This window comes from Priceomyces carsonii (genome assembly GCF_900007245.1).
Source record: "Priceomyces carsonii strain CBS4050 genome assembly, scaffold: Debaryomyces_carsonii_scaffold_5, whole genome shotgun sequence".
In the NCBI taxonomy this organism is placed as follows: domain Eukaryota; kingdom Fungi; phylum Ascomycota; class Pichiomycetes; order Serinales; family Debaryomycetaceae; genus Priceomyces; species Priceomyces carsonii.
Genome location: NW_026946678.1, coordinates 1,272,298 through 1,295,546, shown reverse-complemented (window position 1 = coordinate 1,295,546; position 23,249 = coordinate 1,272,298). Strand labels below are relative to the sequence as shown.

At 36.3% G+C, this 23,249-nt stretch overlaps 13 protein-coding genes across 13 annotated transcripts; 8 read left to right on the top strand and 5 right to left on the bottom strand.

Annotated features, from left to right (window-relative positions):
- Positions 1-93: 93 nt before the first annotated feature.
- PRCAT00005004001 (uncharacterized protein) lies at positions 94-1,665 on the bottom strand (the record flags this gene model as incomplete). The annotated part of the gene is made up of 1 exon (XM_062955044.1): positions 94-1,665. One exon carries the CDS (start codon positions 1,663-1,665, stop codon positions 94-96), a length of 1,572 nt encoding a protein of 523 aa, XP_062811686.1.
- A 640-nt stretch (positions 1,666-2,305) lies between these two features.
- PRCAT00005003001 (uncharacterized protein) lies at positions 2,306-3,997 on the top strand (the record flags this gene model as incomplete). Its single annotated transcript, XM_062955042.1, has 1 exon — positions 2,306-3,997. One exon carries the CDS (start codon positions 2,306-2,308, stop codon positions 3,995-3,997), a length of 1,692 nt encoding a protein of 563 aa, XP_062811685.1.
- A 687-nt stretch (positions 3,998-4,684) lies between these two features.
- Positions 4,685-5,875, top strand: PRCAT00005002001 (uncharacterized protein; the record flags this gene model as incomplete). Its single annotated transcript, XM_062955041.1, has 1 exon — positions 4,685-5,875. The coding sequence occupies one exon, from the start codon at positions 4,685-4,687 to the stop codon at positions 5,873-5,875; it is 1,191 nt and encodes a 396-aa protein (XP_062811684.1).
- Positions 5,876-6,038: 163 nt separating this feature from the next.
- Positions 6,039-7,076, top strand: PRCAT00005001001 (dolichyl-diphosphooligosaccharide--protein glycotransferase; the record flags this gene model as incomplete). Its single annotated transcript, XM_062955040.1, has 1 exon — positions 6,039-7,076. The coding sequence occupies one exon, from the start codon at positions 6,039-6,041 to the stop codon at positions 7,074-7,076; it is 1,038 nt and encodes a 345-aa protein (XP_062811683.1).
- A 102-nt stretch (positions 7,077-7,178) lies between these two features.
- Positions 7,179-8,312, top strand: PRCAT00005000001 (uracil-DNA glycosylase; the record flags this gene model as incomplete). The annotated part of the gene is made up of 1 exon (XM_062955039.1): positions 7,179-8,312. One exon carries the CDS (start codon positions 7,179-7,181, stop codon positions 8,310-8,312), a length of 1,134 nt encoding a protein of 377 aa, XP_062811682.1.
- Positions 8,313-8,546: 234 nt separating this feature from the next.
- ISW2 (DNA translocase) lies at positions 8,547-11,657 on the top strand (the record flags this gene model as incomplete). The annotated part of the gene is made up of 1 exon (XM_062955038.1): positions 8,547-11,657. The coding sequence occupies one exon, from the start codon at positions 8,547-8,549 to the stop codon at positions 11,655-11,657; it is 3,111 nt and encodes a 1,036-aa protein (XP_062811681.1).
- A 109-nt stretch (positions 11,658-11,766) lies between these two features.
- DOT1 (histone methyltransferase) lies at positions 11,767-14,535 on the bottom strand (the record flags this gene model as incomplete). Its single annotated transcript, XM_062955037.1, has 1 exon — positions 11,767-14,535. One exon carries the CDS (start codon positions 14,533-14,535, stop codon positions 11,767-11,769), a length of 2,769 nt encoding a protein of 922 aa, XP_062811680.1.
- A 212-nt stretch (positions 14,536-14,747) lies between these two features.
- PRCAT00004997001 (uncharacterized protein) lies at positions 14,748-17,405 on the bottom strand (the record flags this gene model as incomplete). The annotated part of the gene is made up of 1 exon (XM_062955036.1): positions 14,748-17,405. The coding sequence occupies one exon, from the start codon at positions 17,403-17,405 to the stop codon at positions 14,748-14,750; it is 2,658 nt and encodes an 885-aa protein (XP_062811679.1).
- A 305-nt stretch (positions 17,406-17,710) lies between these two features.
- Positions 17,711-18,724, bottom strand: PRCAT00004996001 (L-serine/L-threonine ammonia-lyase; the record flags this gene model as incomplete). The annotated part of the gene is made up of 1 exon (XM_062955035.1): positions 17,711-18,724. One exon carries the CDS (start codon positions 18,722-18,724, stop codon positions 17,711-17,713), a length of 1,014 nt encoding a protein of 337 aa, XP_062811678.1.
- A 114-nt stretch (positions 18,725-18,838) lies between these two features.
- PRCAT00004995001 (uncharacterized protein) lies at positions 18,839-19,549 on the top strand (the record flags this gene model as incomplete). The annotated part of the gene is made up of 1 exon (XM_062955034.1): positions 18,839-19,549. The coding sequence occupies one exon, from the start codon at positions 18,839-18,841 to the stop codon at positions 19,547-19,549; it is 711 nt and encodes a 236-aa protein (XP_062811677.1).
- A 333-nt stretch (positions 19,550-19,882) lies between these two features.
- PRCAT00004994001 (uncharacterized protein) lies at positions 19,883-21,994 on the top strand (the record flags this gene model as incomplete). The annotated part of the gene is made up of 1 exon (XM_062955033.1): positions 19,883-21,994. One exon carries the CDS (start codon positions 19,883-19,885, stop codon positions 21,992-21,994), a length of 2,112 nt encoding a protein of 703 aa, XP_062811676.1.
- A 39-nt stretch (positions 21,995-22,033) lies between these two features.
- On the bottom strand, positions 22,034-22,687 carry ERV25 (Erv25p; the record flags this gene model as incomplete). The annotated part of the gene is made up of 1 exon (XM_062955031.1): positions 22,034-22,687. One exon carries the CDS (start codon positions 22,685-22,687, stop codon positions 22,034-22,036), a length of 654 nt encoding a protein of 217 aa, XP_062811675.1.
- A 323-nt stretch (positions 22,688-23,010) lies between these two features.
- On the top strand, positions 23,011-23,226 carry PRCAT00004992001 (mitochondrial 54S ribosomal protein bL33m; the record flags this gene model as incomplete). The annotated part of the gene is made up of 1 exon (XM_062955030.1): positions 23,011-23,226. The coding sequence occupies one exon, from the start codon at positions 23,011-23,013 to the stop codon at positions 23,224-23,226; it is 216 nt and encodes a 71-aa protein (XP_062811674.1).
- Positions 23,227-23,249: the final 23 nt, after the last annotated feature.

Genomic DNA, 23,249 nt, shown 5'->3' with positions numbered 1-23,249 from the left:
GAGAAGCCACTAAAGCATACTTCTGGTTCAAGAATTCATTTAATTTTGTTAATTTTTACATAATTATTGCGAACATTTAAGTACAACAAATCTTCAAATCGATTGAGAAATTTCCGAAATAATCTTCTCTTCAAGTTTGTCTTCAAAATAGTGTTTACGGCCGCTGATTATCCAACATATTAAAGCAATAATACCAGTACCTCCAATTATGGCAGAAGAGTAATTCATATTGCCAGCGGTCACGGGTTTTGTATACGGAAATTCCAACATAACAACTGCAAATATTATCCATCCTAAAGCTAAGATATTCAAAATTGAACCAAAGACAGGACCCAATTCGAAAGTACTTTTGCTCAAGCGTTTCCTTCCTCCTAACAATAGGAATGCGATAGGAAAAGCAAAAGAGATATAACCCATCAAGGCATTGCATCCCACAAGTGCATTAAAAGCTGTCGAGGAACCAAGGTATATACACCCCAAAATTGATATTATAAACCAACATAAGATGGAGGCATTAACAGGAACCTTAAATTTTGAATTAACTATTGATAATTTATGTGAAACAGGTAAACCATGGTCTCTTGCAAATGCCCAAATTAGTCTATTAGAAGTCCCCTGACATCCAATAAATGCAGACATTGTCAAGTACAACAACACGGTACTTAAAAATACTGACGCCCCTTTATTTTTTGTTGTTTGATAAAGTAATTCGATAATTGGAACCCCAGTTGGTGTGTCAATCAATCCGTTAAGGTCTTGAATCGAAAAACTTATTACAATTGCTGTTAAAAACATTGTAACGAATCCAATAACAACAGTCATTACTAAGATCTTGGGTAAAGTTTTTTTGGCATCTTTTAGTTCCTCTGAAATGTGAATTGATCCATCAAGCCCACCGTAAGAAAATGCCGTGCAAGATAAACCTACGATGAAAGCTAAAGGATTCGACTCGTACCCTGTGTTATTTGTAAAGCTGGCGAAAACAAACTTGGCAGAGTTCCTTTTGTCTGCGGTAGCTATCAAGGTGCAGTTGATCACAATAAAAGCACTAAGGCAAATCAAAAACCCAGCCTTATTAAAAATGGGAATTATAGAATGTCCGAAAACATTCATAAAGGTGATTATTATATTCATAACCTGATAAATAATAAATCCTTGCCAACGATGATATTCTATATCCGGATGACATAAAATAATAATAGCCATCACAAATTGAGACAAGGCTAGATTAACAGAAGCAGATGTGGTACACCAACCAAAAGTATTATAGTATCCACAAAGGTAGGAGCTTATCCTTGAAATTTTTTTAGGAGCCAAAGTTTTGGTCCAGTGGTACTGTCCACCAGAAGTAGGATATGCGCCACCTATTTCGGCCAACGAAAGCGCAATACAAAGGGTAAAAAACGAAGCACCAAGACTGCCATATATTAACATGGCTGTTCCACCTGAGCTTATACCCGTTCCAAGACTGGTAGAAATTCCAAGCCAAGAATCGACAATCATAAATGAGAGAGCCAATAAAGAAAATCTGCTGAAATTTCTTTGTAGTGCGGGAGTATGACCCATTTGGAGCAAGTCTAAATCATCGTTATCAAGGTCACCATTAGATCCATTAGTCTCCAACTCAACTTCCCCCGTAACTTGATTAAAATTTTTCAAAGACATGACGCAAGCAACTAAAATCTCTTTTAATAGTGATAAACCTTTATATATGTCTCACAAATAAAGTTGTATTGTAAAAGACAAATAACACAAGTATTTTAAAAAGAACTCTCAAGTGGCTGTATATAAAGACACAAAATAATCCTTCCTGAGGAATGATAAACTAATGAGGATGAAATTCCCACAAGGAATTTATATTTTTATATCGTTTTGAACATACGCTGGAAATGAATCTCTTGATAATAAATTAAAGATTAGAACTATTTTGAGCGAAATTTTTTTTGCAGTAAGCCGAATGTGCATTTATCAATTACTGTATATAAGTTTATCAATCATTAAAGATAAATCTAATCGGGTACAAAACTTATTTGTAGTAAGCCGAACGTGCATCTTCAGGTTGTATATACAGGTATACTCCAAATGATTCGGACGGAGTTGAATAGCCTCAACTTCTTACATATGTTTTGCAAGATAAGGTTAGTTCTCCTCAATACAATGATAGAAACGGAGCTTCCTTTCCTTCTTGAATATTATTTCTAATTACTTTGGCATAAATGGTACATAGTGCAAATATAAAAACCAATATATTTGATCACATTTTAAAATTAGAGATATCACAACTATATTCACACTTCGCTACATTATGGACCAAATTAAAACCACCACAACAACGCACTGGAATGAAGTTGTACATAGGAAGCGCAAGGACTTGAAAGACTCCATTCCGAATGAATGGGTGTTGAAAAGGGTCCCCACGGTACACAGTGTTTCTGATGTAGAAGGATACTTGAATTCAATTATGAGTGATGTGGAAAATGGAATCGTACATACGAGCCTATTGGATTTGAGGAGAATGATAAAAAGAGGAGAAATTAAAAGTTATGACTTAGTCAAGGCATTTTGCAAAAGAGCGGCGTATGTTCAACAGATGTGCAACTGCTGTAGTGAGATATTTTTTGACAGAGCATTGAAAAGAGCCAGTCAATTGGATGAATATTACGAAAAAAATAACGAGGTTATAGGTCCATTACATGGCATCCCTATTTCCTTGAAAGACCAGATAAACTTGGAAGGAATTGACTCTGCCATTGGGTATGTAAGTAAGCTATACTCTCCGATTTCGAAAGACAAAGTGTCTCTACTAGCTGAGATTTTGGAAAGCTTAGGCGCTGTATTCTATGTTAAAACTACAACTCCTATGGCCATGATGTCAGGAGAAACAAATAGCAACATCTATGGTATTACTTGCAATTCAAGAAATCGGAATTTATCTTGCGGAGGATCCTCTGGTGGTGAAGGCGCCTTGTTGGGTTCGCATGGTTCTGTTTTGGGATTTGGGACAGACATTGGAGGTAGTATAAGGCTACCCTCCAGCTCTCAAGGGATCTTTGGTCTAAGATGTTGCTCCAATAGATTACCGTATCTTAACATAACTAACTCAATGGCAAATCAACCAGTAATGTGCTCTGTTGTGGGCCCCATGAGTGTAAATATTGATGACCTTCAATACATTACGAAGTTAGTATTGGACCAAAAGCCCTGGGTCAATGACCCAAGGTGTTTACCAATACCTTGGAGAGATTATGAACCTCCTAAGAAACTTTCCTTTGGAATTTTTGATTGTAACAACATAGGTTACCTACATCCTCCTGTTCGTAGAGCAATTAAAATGGTTGTAACTTCTTTGAAAAGAGAGGGGCACGAAGTGATTGAATTAAGCCCTCCTTTCACTCTTCAGCAACTATTTACATTTGCCGGTGAAATTTTTTATGCAGATGGATGCAGAGAAATTCTAGAGGAATGCAAACACTCTGGGGAACCTTGTACAACCATTTCAGCTTTTGATGAAGATGGAAACCGTTGCAGAGGAGTTGCTAATGTAAATGAACATTGGGATCAATATGCCAGGAAATATGAATACCAGCGTGACTTTGATAAATTCTGGCTTGAAACAGCAAATATTACAACTACGAAACGACCTGTCGATGGTTTAATATTGCCCGTACAACCTATGGCGTCCTTTCGTCCTGGGGACATAAAAAAATTCAAGCTCAATTTTACTCGAGCTTTTAATGTTCTTGACTATGCGGTAGTTTCAACTCCAATCACTTTGGCTGACAAATATACAGATATTAAGGACGAAACTTATCAACCGTTAGATGAGGACGATAGGGTTCTTTATGACTACTATGATGCTGAATTATATGACGGCACTCCCATCGGTGTACAAGTTGTGGCACCAAGGTATGAAGAGGAACGCGCAATTGGCTTGTCTAAGTTGATAAACTCTTATGTCGAGAATCATTTGAATCCCAAAATGAAGTTGCAAATTTAAAGAACAATAAAACGTTCTAATATTGTCTAAAAGTTATTAGTTTTAAAAGAAGATGTGATTCACACGCTATAGCCAAGATTTTATCGTCACAAAATGTAAAATGAATTCCAAATACTACAATAGCTTTGAAAAGCTTGCAATTCAGAGCATTTAGCATGCTTTTTGCGATTTGATATAAACTTCTATGCAAGGATAGAGCTTCATAAATATATGCCAATCTCCATACTATTTTTTTACAATTAGACTCGAGCCAATGTAGAGCATTTTAACTCCTTTGAAAAATCCCTTTGTACCATAGATCACATTCAAAATCCCAATAAAAACAAGTGTCCCACTATAGAAATTTCTTACAGTTCGTTTCATGTCTTACATGAGTTGCATATTTTTTGGCAAATAGAAAAGTTGTACTGCAAACAATTCAGTAAACTCTTGGAGACACTTGGTAAGAATTTATTAAAACCATAGAGCTTTCAAAATATAACTCATTTCCCCATCCCCAAGACATTGAGATTGGCTCTTTAATCTGCTCTCAAAAAGGTCAAAAATGTGTTCTTGTTCTAATGCTGTGCTTACGTAAGTTTTGTAAACGATAAGGCGCCGGACTCATAATTGATTACAATAAAGCGAAAGGAACTACATAAGCTTAAATTATCGTACAAACTCTAGATAGTTAGATAAAGGAAAACGATGGAGTCAGAAGGCGGATTAAGGACTAGCATTCAATTGTACTTTTCGAGTCTTTTTCGACTGGCTAACAAATTTTCAGCCAAACAAAAGTGGGCTTTAGGTCTTGTTAATTTAGCATCTGTGGTTATCTTTTGGGTCGCGTCAAGCTTTTTAGTTAACATACTAGCTAGTGGAGACTTGTATAGGAAACCTTTTTTGATTACCTACATAAATACAGGCTGTTTCTCGTTTTACTTTTTGGGGTATCTTAGAAATGAAAATATAAGCTTAAACCAGTTTATCAAAAGCGTGAAAGAAGATTATAAAAGAGTTGAACTTCGTACGACGAATGATCAAGAAGCGAGGGTAGAGTACGGATCAAATGATGACTTAGCAGGCTTCAATGATGGCTTTAGAATCATAGGATCAAGGGACGAGCAGATTGGACCATTTGAGACCATCAAGCTTTCGATGCAATTTACAACATTATGGTTTCTCGCTAATCTAGTGACTAACGCGTCACTTGCATACACATCGGTAGCTTCACAGACAATTCTTTCCTCCACGTCGTCGTTCTTCACCTTACTTATTGGTTATCTTTATTCTGTGGAAAAAATTAATAAAAACAAAATTTTTGGCATTTTATTGAGTTTTGCTGGAGTACTTCTCGTCACGGATATGGACTGGAGTACCCCAAGTGATGGCTCCAGTGACCCTAATTTCATGGCACTCGTTGGTAACACTTTGGCATTATTGGGGGCCATCATCTATGGAACATATACTATTCTTTTGAAATTGAAAACAAAAGGAAAATATTCGGTAAAAGAAAGAACTTTAAACACTCATTTATTCTTTGGCTTTGTGGGTATTTACAGCTTGATATTTTTATGGCCATTCTTAATTGTTTTGCATGTAACAAAATATGAGACATTTGAATTACCTCCAAATTCAAAAGTCTCTATTATCATAATTTCGAATGCAGTTTTAACCTTCATTAGTGACTTTTGCTGGTGTAATGCCGTTTTGCTTACTAGTCCACTTACGGTTACAGTTGGTTTGTCTTTGACGATCCCTCTAGCCATGATAGGTGACTGGGTATTGCAGGGCTTTGCGATCAATTTGCTATATTTATTCGGTGCAATTATTGTTACAATCGGATTTTTGATTATAAATAGAGATGAAAGGAGTGATTTCACCACTGAAGCTATTTAACTTGTTATATAGATACATTCGTGCATAATAGATATTGAGTTTATGAAACCGTTTTGAAAGTCGTTTTGTGTCATTTGTAGAAGCTTGTTTATGTGATATAAGAGACTGATCATACTAATATTGATATCCGTGATACTGTTAACGTTGGAAGTTTGAGAAATTGATGCTGAATTGGTTACTTAAAAGGTCTTTCCTTTTATTTGTTTTGATATCTCATTTGGTGCTGTGTTTATCCGATACTTCTTCGAGGCTTTCAGCGATATCCCACGAAAATGAGAACTTCGTCATACCCGTCACCGATGGTGATTTATCCCTAGTTTCGGGTGATAGAGATTTCTATACATTGTTGGTATTGACTTCTAATGACCCTCAGCATGGGTGTGAACTTTGTCATGAAATAGAATCAATGGTGACTAGAGTGTCCAACGCATGGTTTTCAGACTACGGTAGCACTAACTTCTTATTCTTCATAAACGTGGACTTGAAGTTCAAAGCTAATTTTAAATTAGCGAACCACTTAAATATTAATACCGTACCTCATATTTGGCTCGTGCCGCCTGGAAAGCAGCGAGACATCGATCAGGACAAAGAGGTAACTATTTTGGATGAATCTAGGTTTATTTTTAAGGTTCCCATAGCGTCAAAAGATGAACAAGCATTAGAATTTGCTAGATTTATGTCAGAAGTCCTTCAAAAAAGCATAATCTTGAGAGAAGAGAATCCAGTATATCACTTCCTCAGGGCCTTTCTTCCGACGTTACTTCTTGTTGTCATTATAAAGAAGAAAAACTCACAGTTTTTCAATAATTCTTCAAAAAAAACTATTTACATGGCTATATCTATCCTCTTAATCTTGACATTCACTTGTGGTTATCAATTCTCTACCATGGAAAAAGTTCCATTTGTTGCGAAGAACGATCGGGGTGGAATCTCAGTTATAAGTGGAGGCATTCATTACCAATTTGGTATCGAAACAATCATAATTGCGCTCAATTATCTAAGCCTAGCCATTTCATTCATTTCGCTTGTATATCTTGGCAAGTACAAAATCACTAGTTCAAGCTTTATCAATTCGGAAGAGAAGAAGTTCATTTTAATTAATTCAAATGCAATTGTTCTTTACCTTTTATATAGTTGTCTAACTAGCATCTTCGAGACGAAGGAGCCTGACTACCCATATGGGCTCAATAAGTTATTTTAGTTATCTACGTATCTCTGAAATAGAGCATTTCAAATCAGTTCTTTACTATCGTGTCCTGGTACGGGCTCAGATTAAATTTAATACGCGTTTGATGATAAGTCTATGCGAGAAAATGAAACCCAAGATCTAAAAAGAAACCTTACAGCTATCATGTCTTTAGCTAGTGATTCAAACGATAAGGGGTCCTCAAATTTGACCCATAAGAAGAGGGTCTTCATTACTGATTTTTTTCAAGTAAAAAAAAAGAAAGTGGAAAAGACTTCTTCTCAAATCACAAGGGACAATAAAACATTAGAACCTAACGTTCAAAAGCTAAAGACCTCAAATACAACAGAACTGGTTGGCGAGTCTCATGAAGAATGTGATTTAGATAAATTGAACGACAAGGAAAGTTCTACGGATCCTTATGCTTCTTTCTGTGCGAGATATAATTTCAACAAAGAAACATGGGTTTCATCATTAACAGAGGAGCAACGCGATTTACTTGACATAGAGATAGAACATTTGCATATTACCTGGTTGGTTTTTTTACATAAATCATTAACAAAGCCATATTTTCTTAATCTCAAACGATTTTTGAAATCACAATCCAATAAAACTATATTCCCTCCTAGACATATGATATACTCTTGGTCCCATTATACACCACTACCCGATCTTAAGTGCTTGGTTCTAGGACAAGATCCATATCATAACTACAACCAAGCGCACGGATTGGCCTTTTCAGTATTGGAGCCCACCAAACCTCCACCTTCGCTCGTGAACATCTACAAGACACTTTCAATTGATTATCCAGAGTTTATCGTCCCCGATACTTCCCAGCTTGCCAAGAACGGTACACCAGGAGGAGGAAATTTAACCAAGTGGGCTCGAAGTGGCGTCTTGATGCTCAATGCTTGCCTAACGGTCGAGGCCCACAAAGCTAATTCACACGCCGGAAAGGGCTGGGAACTTTTCACAGAGGAAGTTATTCAGACTGCTATAAATTATTTCCAAAATAGGGGTGGGTTTGTGATTATGGCTTGGGGCTCTCCAGCTCAAAATAGAGTGGCTAGGTTCGCAAGACAATTGCAAAATTCTGATTTCTTAGTGCTCAAGACTGTACACCCATCGCCCTTGTCTGCTCATAGAGGATTCTTTCAGCTGCAAGTCTTTAAGAAATGTAACGAGTGGCTAGATAAAAAGCACAAGAAGAAGATTAATTGGGGTTTAATAGACGGAAATGTAGTTTCATAGTAATATAAAAGATTATTGAATATAATTTTGTTACCCGATCGACAGTTACAAGTGTCGCAGAAGTCAATATAACCTCTCTATTTTTTATTATTTTACCTATAAGAACACCTCTTTGATAGAATCAACCTTATGCGGATATAATCCAGAAACCCTCGAAACTTCGAGTTTTAGATATAAGATTTACTGTTCCGCCCAACTGCTATAGAAACTCATCCGAATCATTCAGTTGCTGCAATGACAGAAATAAGCAACACTTCACAACACCTTGAAGATGAAACAAACTCGACAGAGACAGAAACTTTAATAGAAAGAAGAAAGAGATATATTCTAGGCATGGACCCCAAGCAAGCCAGATTGCATGATGTGGATGACGCAACCAAAAGATTCAAGTACTTGTTAGGATTGTCTCATCTTTTTAGATATTTTATCGATCTAAACGCATCAAAGGATCCTAATTTTAAGAACCTAGTGAAACAAATTGACGAAAAAGTCTCATTCACATCGCCGAAGAACAACAAAAAAAAGAACAGACGTCGTAAATCGGAGAAAGAAGAAGATGCTGAATTATTGGAGAACGAGGCCACAGTTGGCGACGAGGATTCACAGGGTACCGTTTTCACAGAGTCACCCTCATATATAAATGATGGGAAACTCAGAGAGTATCAAATTCAGGGAATTAACTGGTTGATATCATTATATGAAAACAGGTTGAGTGGTATTTTGGCCGATGAAATGGGCTTAGGTAAGACTCTTCAAACAATCGCATTTTTAGGATATCTTAGACATGTCAAACTGATTAATGGACCTTTCATTGTAATTGTTCCGAAATCAACTTTGGATAATTGGAGGAGAGAATTTGCCAGATGGACTCCTGAAGTCAATGTGTTGGTTTTACAAGGCAACAAAGAAGAAAGACACCAGTTAATCCAAAATCGTTTATTAACAGCTGATTTTGATGTGTTGATAACTTCTTTCGAAATGGTAATACGGGAAAAATCGCAATTTAAGAAAATTAAGTGGGAATACTTAGTTGTTGATGAAGCTCATAGGATTAAAAATGAAGATAGTTCTTTATCGCAAATTATAAGAGTCTTCTATTCGAAAAATCGCTTGTTGATCACGGGTACACCCTTGCAGAACAATTTGCACGAATTATGGGCTCTTTTGAACTTTTTACTCCCCGATGTATTTGGTGATTCTGATGTTTTTGACGCTTGGTTTGAAATGCATGGTGGCAGAACCGAAGAAGAGAAAGAGAAAAATCAAGACAACGTCGTACAGCAACTTCATACCATCTTAAGTCCATTCTTGTTACGCCGAGTTAAGTCAGACGTGGAAAAGTCTTTGCTACCTAAAATTGAATCAAACGTTTACATTGGAATGACTGATATGCAAATTCAATGGTATAAAAATTTGTTAGAAAAAGACATTGACGCTGTAAATGGTGTCGTTGGAAAAAAGGAAGGTAAGACAAGGCTATTGAATATAGTTATGCAACTCAGGAAATGTTGCAATCATCCCTACTTGTTTGACGGAGCGGAACCAGGTCCACCTTACACAACTGATGAACATTTGGTGAATAATGCTGGTAAATTAATAATCTTGGATAAGATGTTGAAAAAATTTAAGAAGGACGGATCAAGAGTATTAATATTTTCCCAAATGTCTCGACTCTTAGACATTCTTGAAGATTATTGTTACCTTCGAGATTATGAATATTGTCGTATCGATGGATCAACTAGTCATGAGGACAGAACAGACGCTATCGATGACTATAATGCCAAAGATTCAAATAAGTTCATATTTTTATTGACGACAAGGGCTGGTGGATTAGGAATCAATTTAACGACTGCTGACATTGTAATTTTATATGATTCAGATTGGAATCCTCAGGCTGATCTACAAGCAATGGATAGGGCACACCGTATAGGTCAAACAAAACAGGTCAAAGTATATCGTTTTGTCACTGAGAATGCTATAGAAGAAAAAGTTTTGGAAAGGGCTGCGCAAAAGCTAAGATTGGATAGATTGGTTATTCAGCAGGGTCGACATTTAGATAATAGTAATGGCCTTGGAAATTCTAAAGAAGATTTGTTAGGTATGATTCAACATGGAGCGAGGAAAGTTTTCGAATCACAAGGTGAGAACAAATCTATGCTAGAAGATGACATTGAAGCAATCTTACAAAAAGGTGCTCAAAAGACTGCCACTTTAAATGCAAAGTTTGACAAGCTCGGGCTAGATGATTTACAAAATTTTACTTCCGATTCTTCTACATATGAATGGAATGGTCAGAATTTTGCTAAAAAAGACAATTCTGGGGATACGGCATTTGCATGGATTAATCCGTCTAAAAGAGAGAGAAAGGAACATGTTTATTCAGTCGATAATTATTACAAGGACGTATTGAAACCTTCCTTAGGTGGTCAAAAGAATAATAGTAAAAGTATCCAAGCAAGACCCAAGGCTCCAAAAGTTTACAATATTCAGGATCATCAATTTTTTCCTCAGGGACTTAAAGAATTGTTAGAAAAAGAACAGTTGGCTTATAAAAAAGAAATTGGGCTCCAATACTCCTTGGATGAGTTTGGTGATAGTGATGAAGAATTTTTGTCAGAAGAGTTTAAAGAGGAAATGAGTAGAGATGAAATGAGAGAGCAGGAACAAAGGAAAGTTGATGAGGCAGTACCACTTACGAAAGAAGAAATTGATTTGAAAAACGAACTTTTAGCTCAGAGCTTTCACAGTTGGTCCAGAAGAGATTTTACCAACTTCATACATGCATCTGCAAAATTTGGACGTTCTGATTACAAGAATATCTCCAAGGCTTTGGGGAATAAAACTGAGGAGGAAGTTGAGAAATATCTGAAAAAGTTTTGGGATTCTTATAAGCTTGTGGAAGGATACGACAAATATGTTTCGCAAATTGAAAGCAGTGAAAAGAAGACAGAAAAATTGGCAAATCAGCAGAGACTTTTAAATCTCAAAATGGAGAACATTAAGGATCCAATGGGAGATTTAAAAGTGCAGTATCCTCCGAACAACTCCAAGCGTGTTTACTCAAAGCTCGAAGATAGATTTATACTTAAATGCGTGCACAAGCATGGCCTCTTTGCCGAAAATTTACTTGAAAAAATCAAGGAAGAAATATGTGCCAGCGATCTCTTTAAGTTTGATTGGTATATACTTTCGAGGACACCTCAGGAGATAGGAAGACGGGTGAATACGTTGTTATTAGCCGTTTCTAGAGAGATGGATGGTACAGCTAGAAAGAAGTCAAAACCTAATAGTTCTAACGTGAGTACTAGAGCAGGGTCCGTTGAAGCAGCAAATAATAATTCTTAAGCAAGCATTGGAATTTATGTCAAAGGCTAAAAAAGGATTAAATTCGTTAGAGATATTCATAGAATTTCTATTAAACTTTTTTGAGGAACTTTTAACATATATATATATTCTACAAATATTCAGGACAAATTAAATCCTGAACCGTCGAAATGTAGTAAGGAACCTTATTGGCTGTCCAGCTAACGGAAAGGAAGCTACTCATTTCGTGTTTTTCGACTTTGAGATAATCAAAGACAGTATCTCCCATTGCTCTATATCTTGGGCGGATGAAATTCTTCAAGCTTATTATCTTAGTACCAGGTTTTAAACCAAATAAAAGACGGCCGACTTCTCCATTTAAATTGGCATCAAATAAATAATTATTCACCACAAGAATATCTGACTTGAGAACAGCATCTCTGACATTTTTATTATTCACGAAGCTTTGCAGTAATGCAAAGTCCAATTTTAACTGTTTTATACCAAAAAGTGATAAATATTTCAGTAGAAGAACTTCTTGATCTCTTGTAAGTTTCGATGCATGAGACATGAGCTCGCATCCACCACTAATAGCTGCGCCAAATTCCAAAGCTGCTTGGAATGTCGTGTTACCAACTCCAGATCCTAGGTCATAAAACTTCTTATTGGAGTTCAAATTCACTTTTGAAAGAACCTCACTCGTAAAAGAAGGTAAGAGTTCTCCATAGACTTCTGCAGTAAACGCCTTGTAAGACCGAAGCTTTCTAGAATCAGTAGAAACAATTCTCGAATAAACCCTCAAAAAAACTTGATGTAAACAGAATCTTGACATTTTTTTATTCATCTTTAACCTTTCAAAAAAAGCGGGAATGAAATTTTTGGGCTTCAAATAATTCAAGTATGCCTTTGAAGAAACAAGTGACTGGGGTGTAAATTTCTTTTTCAATTTCGAACTCAGACAATGGCAGTCTTTTTCGTCCTCTGAAGATATTGGAGGAGTAATAGTGCCTATCGCTTTCTTTGATTGAATACGATCATAATGAGGGCTCGGTTGTTCTGTTTCTTGGTTTCGTTCAAGATGGTCTAAACCTTTAACGATCTCTTCAAAAAAGATATCAAGAGATAAATCGTCATATGTAGGATATTTTCGTTCAGTCTCAACCAAATATAACCTAATGCCTTCGTTGATGTCTTTAAAATCCACGTCATTTTCGCTTGGTGATAATGAGATCATAAGAAGGTTCCATTTATCTATAACGAACATGAAGTCTGGAAAGCTGTTTTCCTCTACCGCCTCTTCCAATTTCTTGCAATAACTCTCCATTATAATCTTTTTGATTTTTTCCGAATGTGAGAAATATAAAGAGTAATGGATTTGAAACAACTTTATAATCTCGAAAATAGGATTCAATTCATTAGTTTTCGGAGAAGCTAGAATATACAGCTCATAATGCTTAGGATAGATCAAAAATCTCAAGCCAATTCTATTATAAGGATTGATTATTCGCTCTCCAGTTGGGGAGTTTATCATTAAAGGCGGAAATGACGTCGGAAGATCCCTGTAACTTTTATGAAAAGACGCCATTATATCCACAGCTATGCTGTCATTAATCGGTAACTTTTCATTATCAGCAATCACACTTGTTCTATCACTATCAGCGAAAGAGAGCTGAGGCACTGCAGTAGAAGATGAAAAGTCAAATGCATAAAAATCTCTTCCTTCTAAAGAGACATAACTATCATGATTGATATCAAGAGGATCAAAAGGATTAAATTTTTGTTCTGGCATTCCTTCCATTGATCCTTTTTTTTCTTTGTCAATTTTCACCGTGAGCCCTTTCTTAGTTTCATGGTTGACAGACAAATCCTTTGCACTCCTTTTTCTCTTTTTCGTTACCACGGACTCATTTTTATGTTCCTTCGATGTATGAATCAATTTCTTGGACCCTTTTCGACTTTTATCAGATCCAGATTTCGTTTTGATAATAATCCTAGGCTCGCGTTTGGTCGTAACTTCAGGGATATAATGACTAGGTTGCACCCTTCTTCTTTGCATACCTGATTCAATTGGCTTTCTATCACCACTTATTAGCTGAAAATATTCAGAAGATTCCTGGAGTTGACTTATAGAGCTACCTTTTGAGCGCTTGGCCTTCTGCTCGCCTCTTTCCATCTTCTCTAATTTGCGCTTTTCCATCTCAGCGATTCTTTGCAATCTTTTTTTCTCTTTCTCTTCTCTTCTTTCTTCCATACGACAACGCCTCTTCTGAAGCTCTTCGTCTGTTAATTTTCTTTTAGGTGCTTTCGGTATAATTTGACTGGCTGCTTGTTCCAAAGTTTGCAAGTCTGAAATAGCTGATCTGCGACTTGACCTAGAACTCGTGCCGCCTTCCATTAGTGTCCACTTCGCTTCATAAATCAACTTTTCTTGAGCATTTTTAAACTTAGTTCTTCTTGCTCCTGCTACTTCAATCTCATGGTATTTTTGCTCTACAAAAGTAAAGCTTCGTAAAGGAAGAGCATCAGAAATCGTATCAACTGTTTTTCCTTCTCTGATACTATCTTTTATGAATTGTTTCTCACCTGGAGTAAACTTTAATGATCCAAGGTCAACTTTTTCACTTATAGCGTTTTTAACATCTTTGAATTCGATACCAGGAAAGGTATTTATGATGTTGGTTTTAGTTAAATCACATTTAATACAAAATTCCAAATCCTCGGGGTCTATGTAAGAATTTCTTTTAGTGCTTTTCGAGTTTCTATTATTCGAAATAGTTACCTCATTACATACGAATTCCCCTTCAGGCTTAACCGAATTTTGTATCTCTGACTGATTGTCCTCCGTTGTTATTTCAGATGACTCAGGAGTAACGAGTTGGGCATTCCTCGACTCCATATTTGAACTGTAGCTCAAGAGCATAATATACAAATTATTGGAGGCTCTAGCTTCAATTATTCTCTGAATTGAAGTATTGCCTTGCCCTTTAGCAGCTTGAAGAGCCTTTACACATTTTGTTTTGATGCTTTTATTATATTAGTAAATATATCAGTACGCGCATTATAAAGTTATACGACATTTTAAACGACATTTTATATGATAAACTATGCTCCTTAAAATTAGTATACTTCAGGTTATAATTTGCTTGCTCGAAGTCCATTAAGTCTAAACTTGAGATCTTTTAGTACCTTAGTATCAGGACTCCACTTTTCAAACAGTTCATATAAATCGCTTATTTCATCATAACCGTTTCTCCCCACTTCATTACCTGTGCCAACAGTAATCAACTTATTGTTGTTTGGCCAGTTTTTCTCGACATTAAATAGCAAACCTCTCAAACACCATGGAAGAATGAAGGGATTGGTACCTATCTTTCCTATGTTGAATTCTTTGATATAGACTTGATTTGTAACAGGTATGGTAAGCATGTTTTCAGCAGTCATAGTAGATTGCTCTTCGGTTGCAAGGTTATTAGATGCTGGATGATGCATCTTGTCAAAAACATCGGAATCGCTTTGAGCTATTGTCAAAGGATCTGTAGCTGGAATTACGATGTCATCGGTATCAAGGACGAACCTAATACCTAAGTCATATACTTTACCATCATTGTAAATCTTTGAGTGACCACCTCCAGTAAATGAGCCCGCTAAAGAAGTGCTTAATTCCTTCAAAACATTACTATCAAAATAACCAAGATTTTGTAGTTGACAGCACACAGAAACTAGGTTTTGTATGAATGGGGGAGTTTGTGACGAATGATCAATATAGCAGGCACGATAAATGTTTGGATGATAAATGTGAGATGCCAACGCAGAGTATAATGGTACCAATTGATCATTGATAGACCCGATAAGGCATATCTTGACATTGGCGTTCACGATAACTTGAATTGATTTTTTATATGCCAAAGATTGCGGACTGGAAAATTTTGTCAATTCAAACAATTCCATTAACGAGTCATGCTCGATTGCGGAATATGCTTTCATAAAAAACGATTTATCTACTCCATAGAATGGTCCATTATTGATTCCTGCCATGCCAAGGAGACCAATTCTCTTTTTAATTGGATTATTTAGAATGCCCATCTCTATAAGTTTAGCTAATAAAATTATTGAAACAACACATCCTTGTGAATGTGCAGCAACAAAAATGAAGTCTGCATCATTCAACTCTTTCTTCCATTTCATCAAGATTTCTGTAAAAAACGAGACTCTATCAAAAATTTTTCCTTCCTTTTCAAGAGCAATTTTTTGAATGCTAACATTATTTTCGTTTTCATTGAAAAGATTATTGTCTAAACAATAACGAATGATTGCCTTCTCCGCTTCAGTCGCAAATTTCAAGGAAGTACCCTTTGGCGAACCTATTATGGGGCGTATCATTTTTGTTGGAAAGAATCCATGAACCCCTATTATAAGAATTTTTTTAATTCTCTTCAAGGGTCCCACTTTTTGAGACGCTATATCAGTCATGGTCTCCGAAGTCATGTAGCTAGGATTGTTTGATTGTTTGTGATTGATTAAAAGGTTTCCCATAGGATCATTGCTGATGGAGATATTATTACTATCATCGTCTGGGTTATTCGTTGATGATTGATTTTGAACCTTAGCTGCGCGGTCCTTATGAGTTTGTGAATATGCTTTATTATAGTTGGGTAAACAGGCCCTTTTATGACTTGGTAACTTCGCTAATGATCTTCCATATAATCTGTAGGTTTTCTCATATAGAAAATTAACCTCCTTCTCAACTTGGTCCATAGAGTCACTCTCATCCTGATTTAAATCACCAGAATCGACCACGCTAGTTAAAGAATGTGACCCAAAGCCTAGTCTAGTTGATATTTGACTCAATAACTGTCTCCAATTTCTAAAGTCAACCTTGGAAGAAAATGAGTTACCTTGGTTTGCAGTAGAATTACTTCCAAATGCTGAACTGACTAACGACGACGTTGAAGATGTAGCAGACGATTGATATGGCAAACACAGATTCCAGTTGGGAACGATAACATTTTCTTTCAAGTTTTCATTTTTATGTGTATTGATCTTATTAAACTGTTTCGCATTATCATGGGGTTTGTACAATACAGCATCGTCACCGCTCTTATCAGATGGCGGAGGAGGTGTATTGTCGTCGGATTCGTTCGCCTTTTCCTCCTTGGCAATCGAATTGCTGAACACCTCCAATTTAGATGGTATTGACGGGGTCGATCTCAAAATAGTATTTGCTGTGCTAACTTTTTTCTCCTTTTCGTTCTCTTTGGTCTTCGTCTTATCGTCCTTATTTCCCTCTTTATCTTCTTGATTAATACCGTGATTATTGTCACTACTACTACCTCCGTTAGAATTCCAAAAATTCCAACTTGAACTATGGCTCCTCTTGCTTTTGCAAATATGGTCGTCTACCTCGTCCCCATTATCATCAGGATCATAATCAATTTCATCATTATCATTACTATTGTCGTTATCGTCTTCTTTCCTCTCATCTTTTTTTATAGCTTCGTTCCCTTCATCCCTATCACTATCTCTATGTGTTGTCATTTCTGCCTTTTTATTTGTCTTGGATGACCAGCTGAGCCAGTTCCCTCCTGCCACAGACGAAAGCGATGAAGAAGACTGCTTGAGGCGAATAGCCTTATCAGGAGGTGAAAGACCCTTGTCTTTCGACGGCTCTGTTTGAGTCACAGAACTCTCATCATTATCCTTAATAGAATCATCTGCTTTCGTCGCATCTTGCTTCGTTTTCGTAGAGCTCCACCACTGGAGCCAGCCGTCTCCCCCGTTCGAGGATGACATCTTTCTTCTTTTGTTATTAAGTGAAATGATTGCGGAAACTGAGCGATGAGATCTGTATATGCTGATAGTCACTCTGCTTTAACCTCCAGAGATGTTTCAAATAATATTGATGTTAAATAAATAAAAACTGTTGAATTTACTATACTCTTTTATTGTTAAAAATATCATATCCTAAAACAGCAATCAGCATGTGTTCCACGCGAGCACAACTATATTAAGCCGATTTTGAATATTCAGAATTATTACATCGATATGTCGAAGAGCGGTCCACATTGACTTTAAAAGTATACATTTCCTCTAACTATTCATGATCCTTTTATAAGGTTTCTATAGGTATCTATTACACTTTCATCTACGCCTGATCCTCCACAAGCTATGAAAAGTACAATACTGTCTTTTTTTAAATTGGGTATAATTTTGGGTAATAGGTGGCAGTTGAGAGCAAAGTGAAGAGTTGCAGAACAAGAAGGCTCTAATGTTAGACCTAATTTATCATAAAAGTCGACTGTTGTCATAATAGCATCTAAGTCATCGATAAGCTCAGTTTTTGTCTCATGATGATGATAATTTTCTAAGGACTTTTCAGATAAATAAGGTGAAGCCAAAGAAGTCACAATGGTATTAATAGATTCCAAATGCACAACTTTTCCGGCTTTGATAGCTTCATGGAAGGTAGGACATTGCTTAGTTTCTACGGCTACGATAGGAACATCTGATAAAGGAGGCTCCCTTCTTTGTAATCCTTCTACTATCCCATTATAAAGGCCGCCTCCCCCAACACTGCAAAATACTGCAGCTATCTTGGACAAATCTTGCTCAGACAACTGTTTTTCTTCGATGATTTCATCAATAATTGCCGCATGACCATCCCATAATCGTGGATCATCGAACGGATGGCAATAAACAGGATAGGTAGACTCGTCCGCGTTGGATATGAGTTCCTTCAAATAGTTGTCAGCTTCACCCCAATGGTGGCCATGAATCTTAACCTCAGCACCAAATGATTGTAGTTTTTTTATGACTATATCTTTGCTGGTAGTTGGAAGGACCACTGTGCACGGTACATTGAGGTCCTTACTGGCGTAAGCAGCTGCAAGCCCTGCATTTCCTCCAGATGAACAGTACACATGGACGTTAACCTTGCCTAATCTCCTGGCCTCAGCAATAGATGTCGAGATCAAGTACCCAATTCCACGAAGTTTGAAACTACCAGAAGGTTGTTCATACTCATTCTTCAAAATTATACGACAAGGTGGTTCTTCCAAGTCATTTGTAATGTCTCTAATAGACGTTTTTATAGCAGGTCCATGCCCTCTCATACTTGATCCTCTTCTAATTTATTTGGTGTAGTGATATTGTGCCTTAGATTTTCTTCATTTGTCTTACTAATTAGGGCCGCATCTCCTACGCTTTAATTTTGAGTGAAAAGTATCATGTCAGGAAGAAAACATAAAACATTTGCGAAGTCAAAGGAATTCAACTCGGTTGACACGGAAGTTGAAGAAGAGATAATAGCCGCTTATGCTAAAGTGGCATTAGAAGACGAAGATCCTTCACTCAAAGACCTACAAGAAATATTTCGAATATTGCAGATCCCGAAATGTTTTACTGACGATATCAGTGAATCGATTGAATATTACTATGAGTATTTAGGTGATCATGGATGGGAATTGGATTATCTTAACATCAAGCAAAGTACTGTTCTAGATTTAATAAGGGTCTACACTATAACAAGCCAAATTCAAACTGCATCTGACGTAATTGATATTCTTGATATTGATAAGCTAATAAAGAATCTTAACATCCTTGTTAAGTTCAGAAACTCTTATGGTCATATACTTGATAGCTGGAGCCTACTCGTACATAGTGCTACCTCGTCAAGAGATAACACTGAAGAATTTATCGTTGCATATAGGTTGACGTTGCCGGACTTGAAACTGATTAAGACGGCTTTAAATTTAGATCAGGACAGAGAAAGTGGCAAATCATTGGGAGATTCTTTTCTAATCGATATGTTGAGTTGTGGATCTACTGATTTTAAAGGAAATCGAATTAATTTCAGTCTAAGAACCCCTAAGACTGGACCTTGTATCACAATCAAAGAATTTGCCGAAATATTAGGCAACCTAGGTGAAATAGGATAGGAATGAACATGTTAGATATCAATACCTGATATATAATATGCATTAATACCACTGATCACTCGGGATCAATTAAACTTACGACCTGATTCGATAATGAACCACTTTTATGCCTTCAACTTCGATCGTACATTATATTTTAATTTTGCATCTTTTTCCTCTTGTACATCCATTTGAATTGTTATAGATGACTTTTTTTTAAATTTTAAATCAAATCTCTGAAAAAGCAATGAAACCTCTTGCCTTTACATAGTGCCCTCTAATGTTTGCTTTACACCATAATAAGCATGGCATAAACTGGGTGCTTATCATATTATAGTAGTGCGACATATATAGATGTTTTTTTATTGTTTCATCTCACACAAGACGATCAAAGCACTTTATAGAATGGAAAAGAATGACGACCTTGGTAATCAATTATTATTCACCTTAAATACCCTACGTCGATTCAAGTCTGATGCTGTTGATTCGCTAATTCCAGAACTTCAAAACAACGAATATGGTAATCTCAATAATGTGGATCGCTTTGAGAAGTTGTTGAATTATTTAGAACGAAGCTATGCTGCTAGCAAGGAGGTCTCTCACCTTTTAAAAGAATCTAGACCTATTATCCTTTCTGTTCCATCACTTGACGTGTTGAGAGCGCTTTTAACTCTAGCTTCGAGATGTGAAGGAACTACATATACCAAAGACCCAGTCAATATTCTTGGAGTTCTCGTTACCAAAGAGTATATGAACAGCTTATCAGACGATTATTTAACTTCTTTGTCAAAGCCACCCTTGAGCGATCGCTGTATAAATCAATTGAGACTATACGTAGACTCGCTACCAATATCAGTTCAAAACGGTGACTTTACAACAGAAGTATTGTATGAAAGACTTTACCTTCTTATAGCCGACTTTTTAGTGAAAGAAAAGAATACAGCCAAGTTAATTTCTCCTGAAGCTACAGAAAGATCTGATTTAGGCAAGGCTAAATCTTGCAATCAAAATAAGGTGTTGAAAGCTAATTTCGATTTAGAAACACGAACTTCAGATGATTCAAATGATCAAAGTAACCTAATTATTTCTTTTAAGGAATATCAAAACACAAATTTTTCGGATTTGGATTCGGATTCAGGAAACCACACTTTCAACCAACCCCCAAGAAAACGAATGAAACCCTCAGCTGAAAGTCTGGTGCCAGGCATCCGAATATTTGACTACGAATTATTGGGCACCTTATTAAATCCTAATATAAACCACTTTAACATTTGGAATCTAATGGACTGGACATTTTATTGTGCTAAACTATCGACAAACGAGAGCACTCAGAGTGTAAAATACCATACCATATACAAAACCTATAACAAGGTTTTACATTTAATCTTTGATATTGTGGCTATTAATTTCGATTATGAGTTAGTTAAAAATGTCAAGGGCTATAATTTGACAATTGATACTTTCCAACAATTGAAGGATACAAACTCCTTCAAAATATTCTATCACTCGCTAGATGGACGTCATGTCAGTACATCAAATGTTTTATTGTTGAATTTGTTATCCCAATTAAACTCTTCACAAGCAGACTTGTATGAAATGGCTCTCAATTACATTTTAAGAGGAATTTATTATCCTTTTAACGAGATTCCAAATCCCTGCTATCATGTTGAATTAGCATTCATTCGCCAGAGAGACTTTCTAGATCTACCTCATATTACGCTGTTTAGTGATTGCATAGATTCGTTCCAGATAAGGTATAAAATTATTTTACTAATGTATTATTATGCTATAACATTTCATGATAATAATGCAGTTCAAAGGTCTAGTAGATTACGGAGTTATCTTTCGCTGAAAAGCTTAATTGTGGAGCTATGTAAAAGGTTATTACAGTTCAATTTTAATTTTCTAAAGCTGTTCTATGCTATTTCTTCCATGAGAGAGATAAGAATACCAAATTTTGTGAAATCAAGTATGATACAAGTGGTAACATACACACTTTTGTATCAACTAACAGGTGTGAATTTTGAGACGGGTCGAATTGATGAGCAATCTAACTCGCAGACGATACTGGAAGCTACTATTAACACAATTGATTTAGTTCTGGATGAAAATACGTATGCGGCTATTATTGAAGACGAAACATATGCGAATTTTGATGACTTCTATTGTACATGGAGGAAATTAAATTTTGTACTTGCATGGTTATTAGGAATGCTATTGACTGAATTTCGTCTTAAATGTGTTTATGAAAATAAAGATATCGAAATATTTCGACACAAGTTGAACTCAGCAGACGAAACTCGAGTAAGAATGTACAAGTCGTTTACTCAGCAACATAGTATCAGAAATGAAAAGTTCAACTTTTTGATAGAAGAGCATGATAGAGAACAACTTTCGAACTTTAGTTTAGCTGCATTCGAAGAGTTGTTGATCTTTAGATTTAATCTCTACACTAATAAAAGCTAAATGAGTACTGGTTGTTCTATTCACACGTAGATCTAGGGATCAAATGATATGTTTGACCTTAAAATAGTAACGTAAGTATTGAATTTGCCATGCACCTAATCCAACTAAGGAGCCAATAATAAGTATCGAGAACCATTTGACTCTGGAGTTAGTTGATTCATTCGTATCTCTCATTTTTTCTTCTCTTCTCTTCAAGTATTGCAATTCGCTGACGATTTCCTGAGTGGTCTCCTTAATTCTGATCAATTCAACCTCTACTGGCTTCAATTTTTCAGCTGTTTGAAGAGCATTCCAATCTCTCGCAGAAGCTCCACTTTCAACGTCTAATTCAACCTCTCTATACAAATTACTTCTTGAAGAACCATGACCAACTAAATGGTTTTCAAAGCAAACATCAAAAGCTGCATTATGGTGACTTGTAAACGCGACTTTAGTTGAGCCAGCTATATCACTCTTATGTCTGTGTTCGTTACCAAGCAGATCAACGACTCTAAGGTCCAATTGTTGCCCATCTCCAGATCTTCCGCTGGTCTTAATGTTGACAACGACCAACTGACCTTGAAGTGCAAAATCTCTAATGCAAGTAGCTTGTGGTGACTTCTTTGCTTGAATCTCCAACTGAAGAGCATTCACCGAAGCAATAAGCAACGCAAAGAATAATATAATAGCAGAAAAAGATAACCTTGCCTTCATATTAATGTAATATCTAAGTGAGGATCACTTGAATATGCTCAATGCTTGTGTCCTTAGTTAATTTAGAACTTGGCGTTTGATCTAGTCTTCGTGTCCGTTTTCAACAGAAATAAGTTCCGCGTTGTAGACAAAATAAGAAAAAGCACCGTGGATGAAACGACATTTGTGTCGTACAAATTCACGATGTCTTAATTACGTCGCTTCGTTCCGTATTTGGAAGTCTAGCTTTATCTCATTTTTTTCATCAAATACCAATAATTAAAACTAAGAAGCTGGTAGAGTAGAAAAGTGAAGTATTAGAACTCTTATTAATAGAACATAATATGGCGAGAGCAAAAACCACACATACAATGGTTAAGTTGGTTTCGGCAGCAAAGACAGGTTACGAGAAGTGGTTTAATATCCCAAGGAGCACACAGAGATTAAATTTGATACTTTATGATCCCATAGCAAAGAGACACTGCTTGTTTACCGAAGATAAGAAAAGAAAAGTTCCTGAGGTTACTCCCCGAGACTATAGTAGAAGCCATAGAGCTTGAGCTTTGACTTTTCCTGGTAAAGG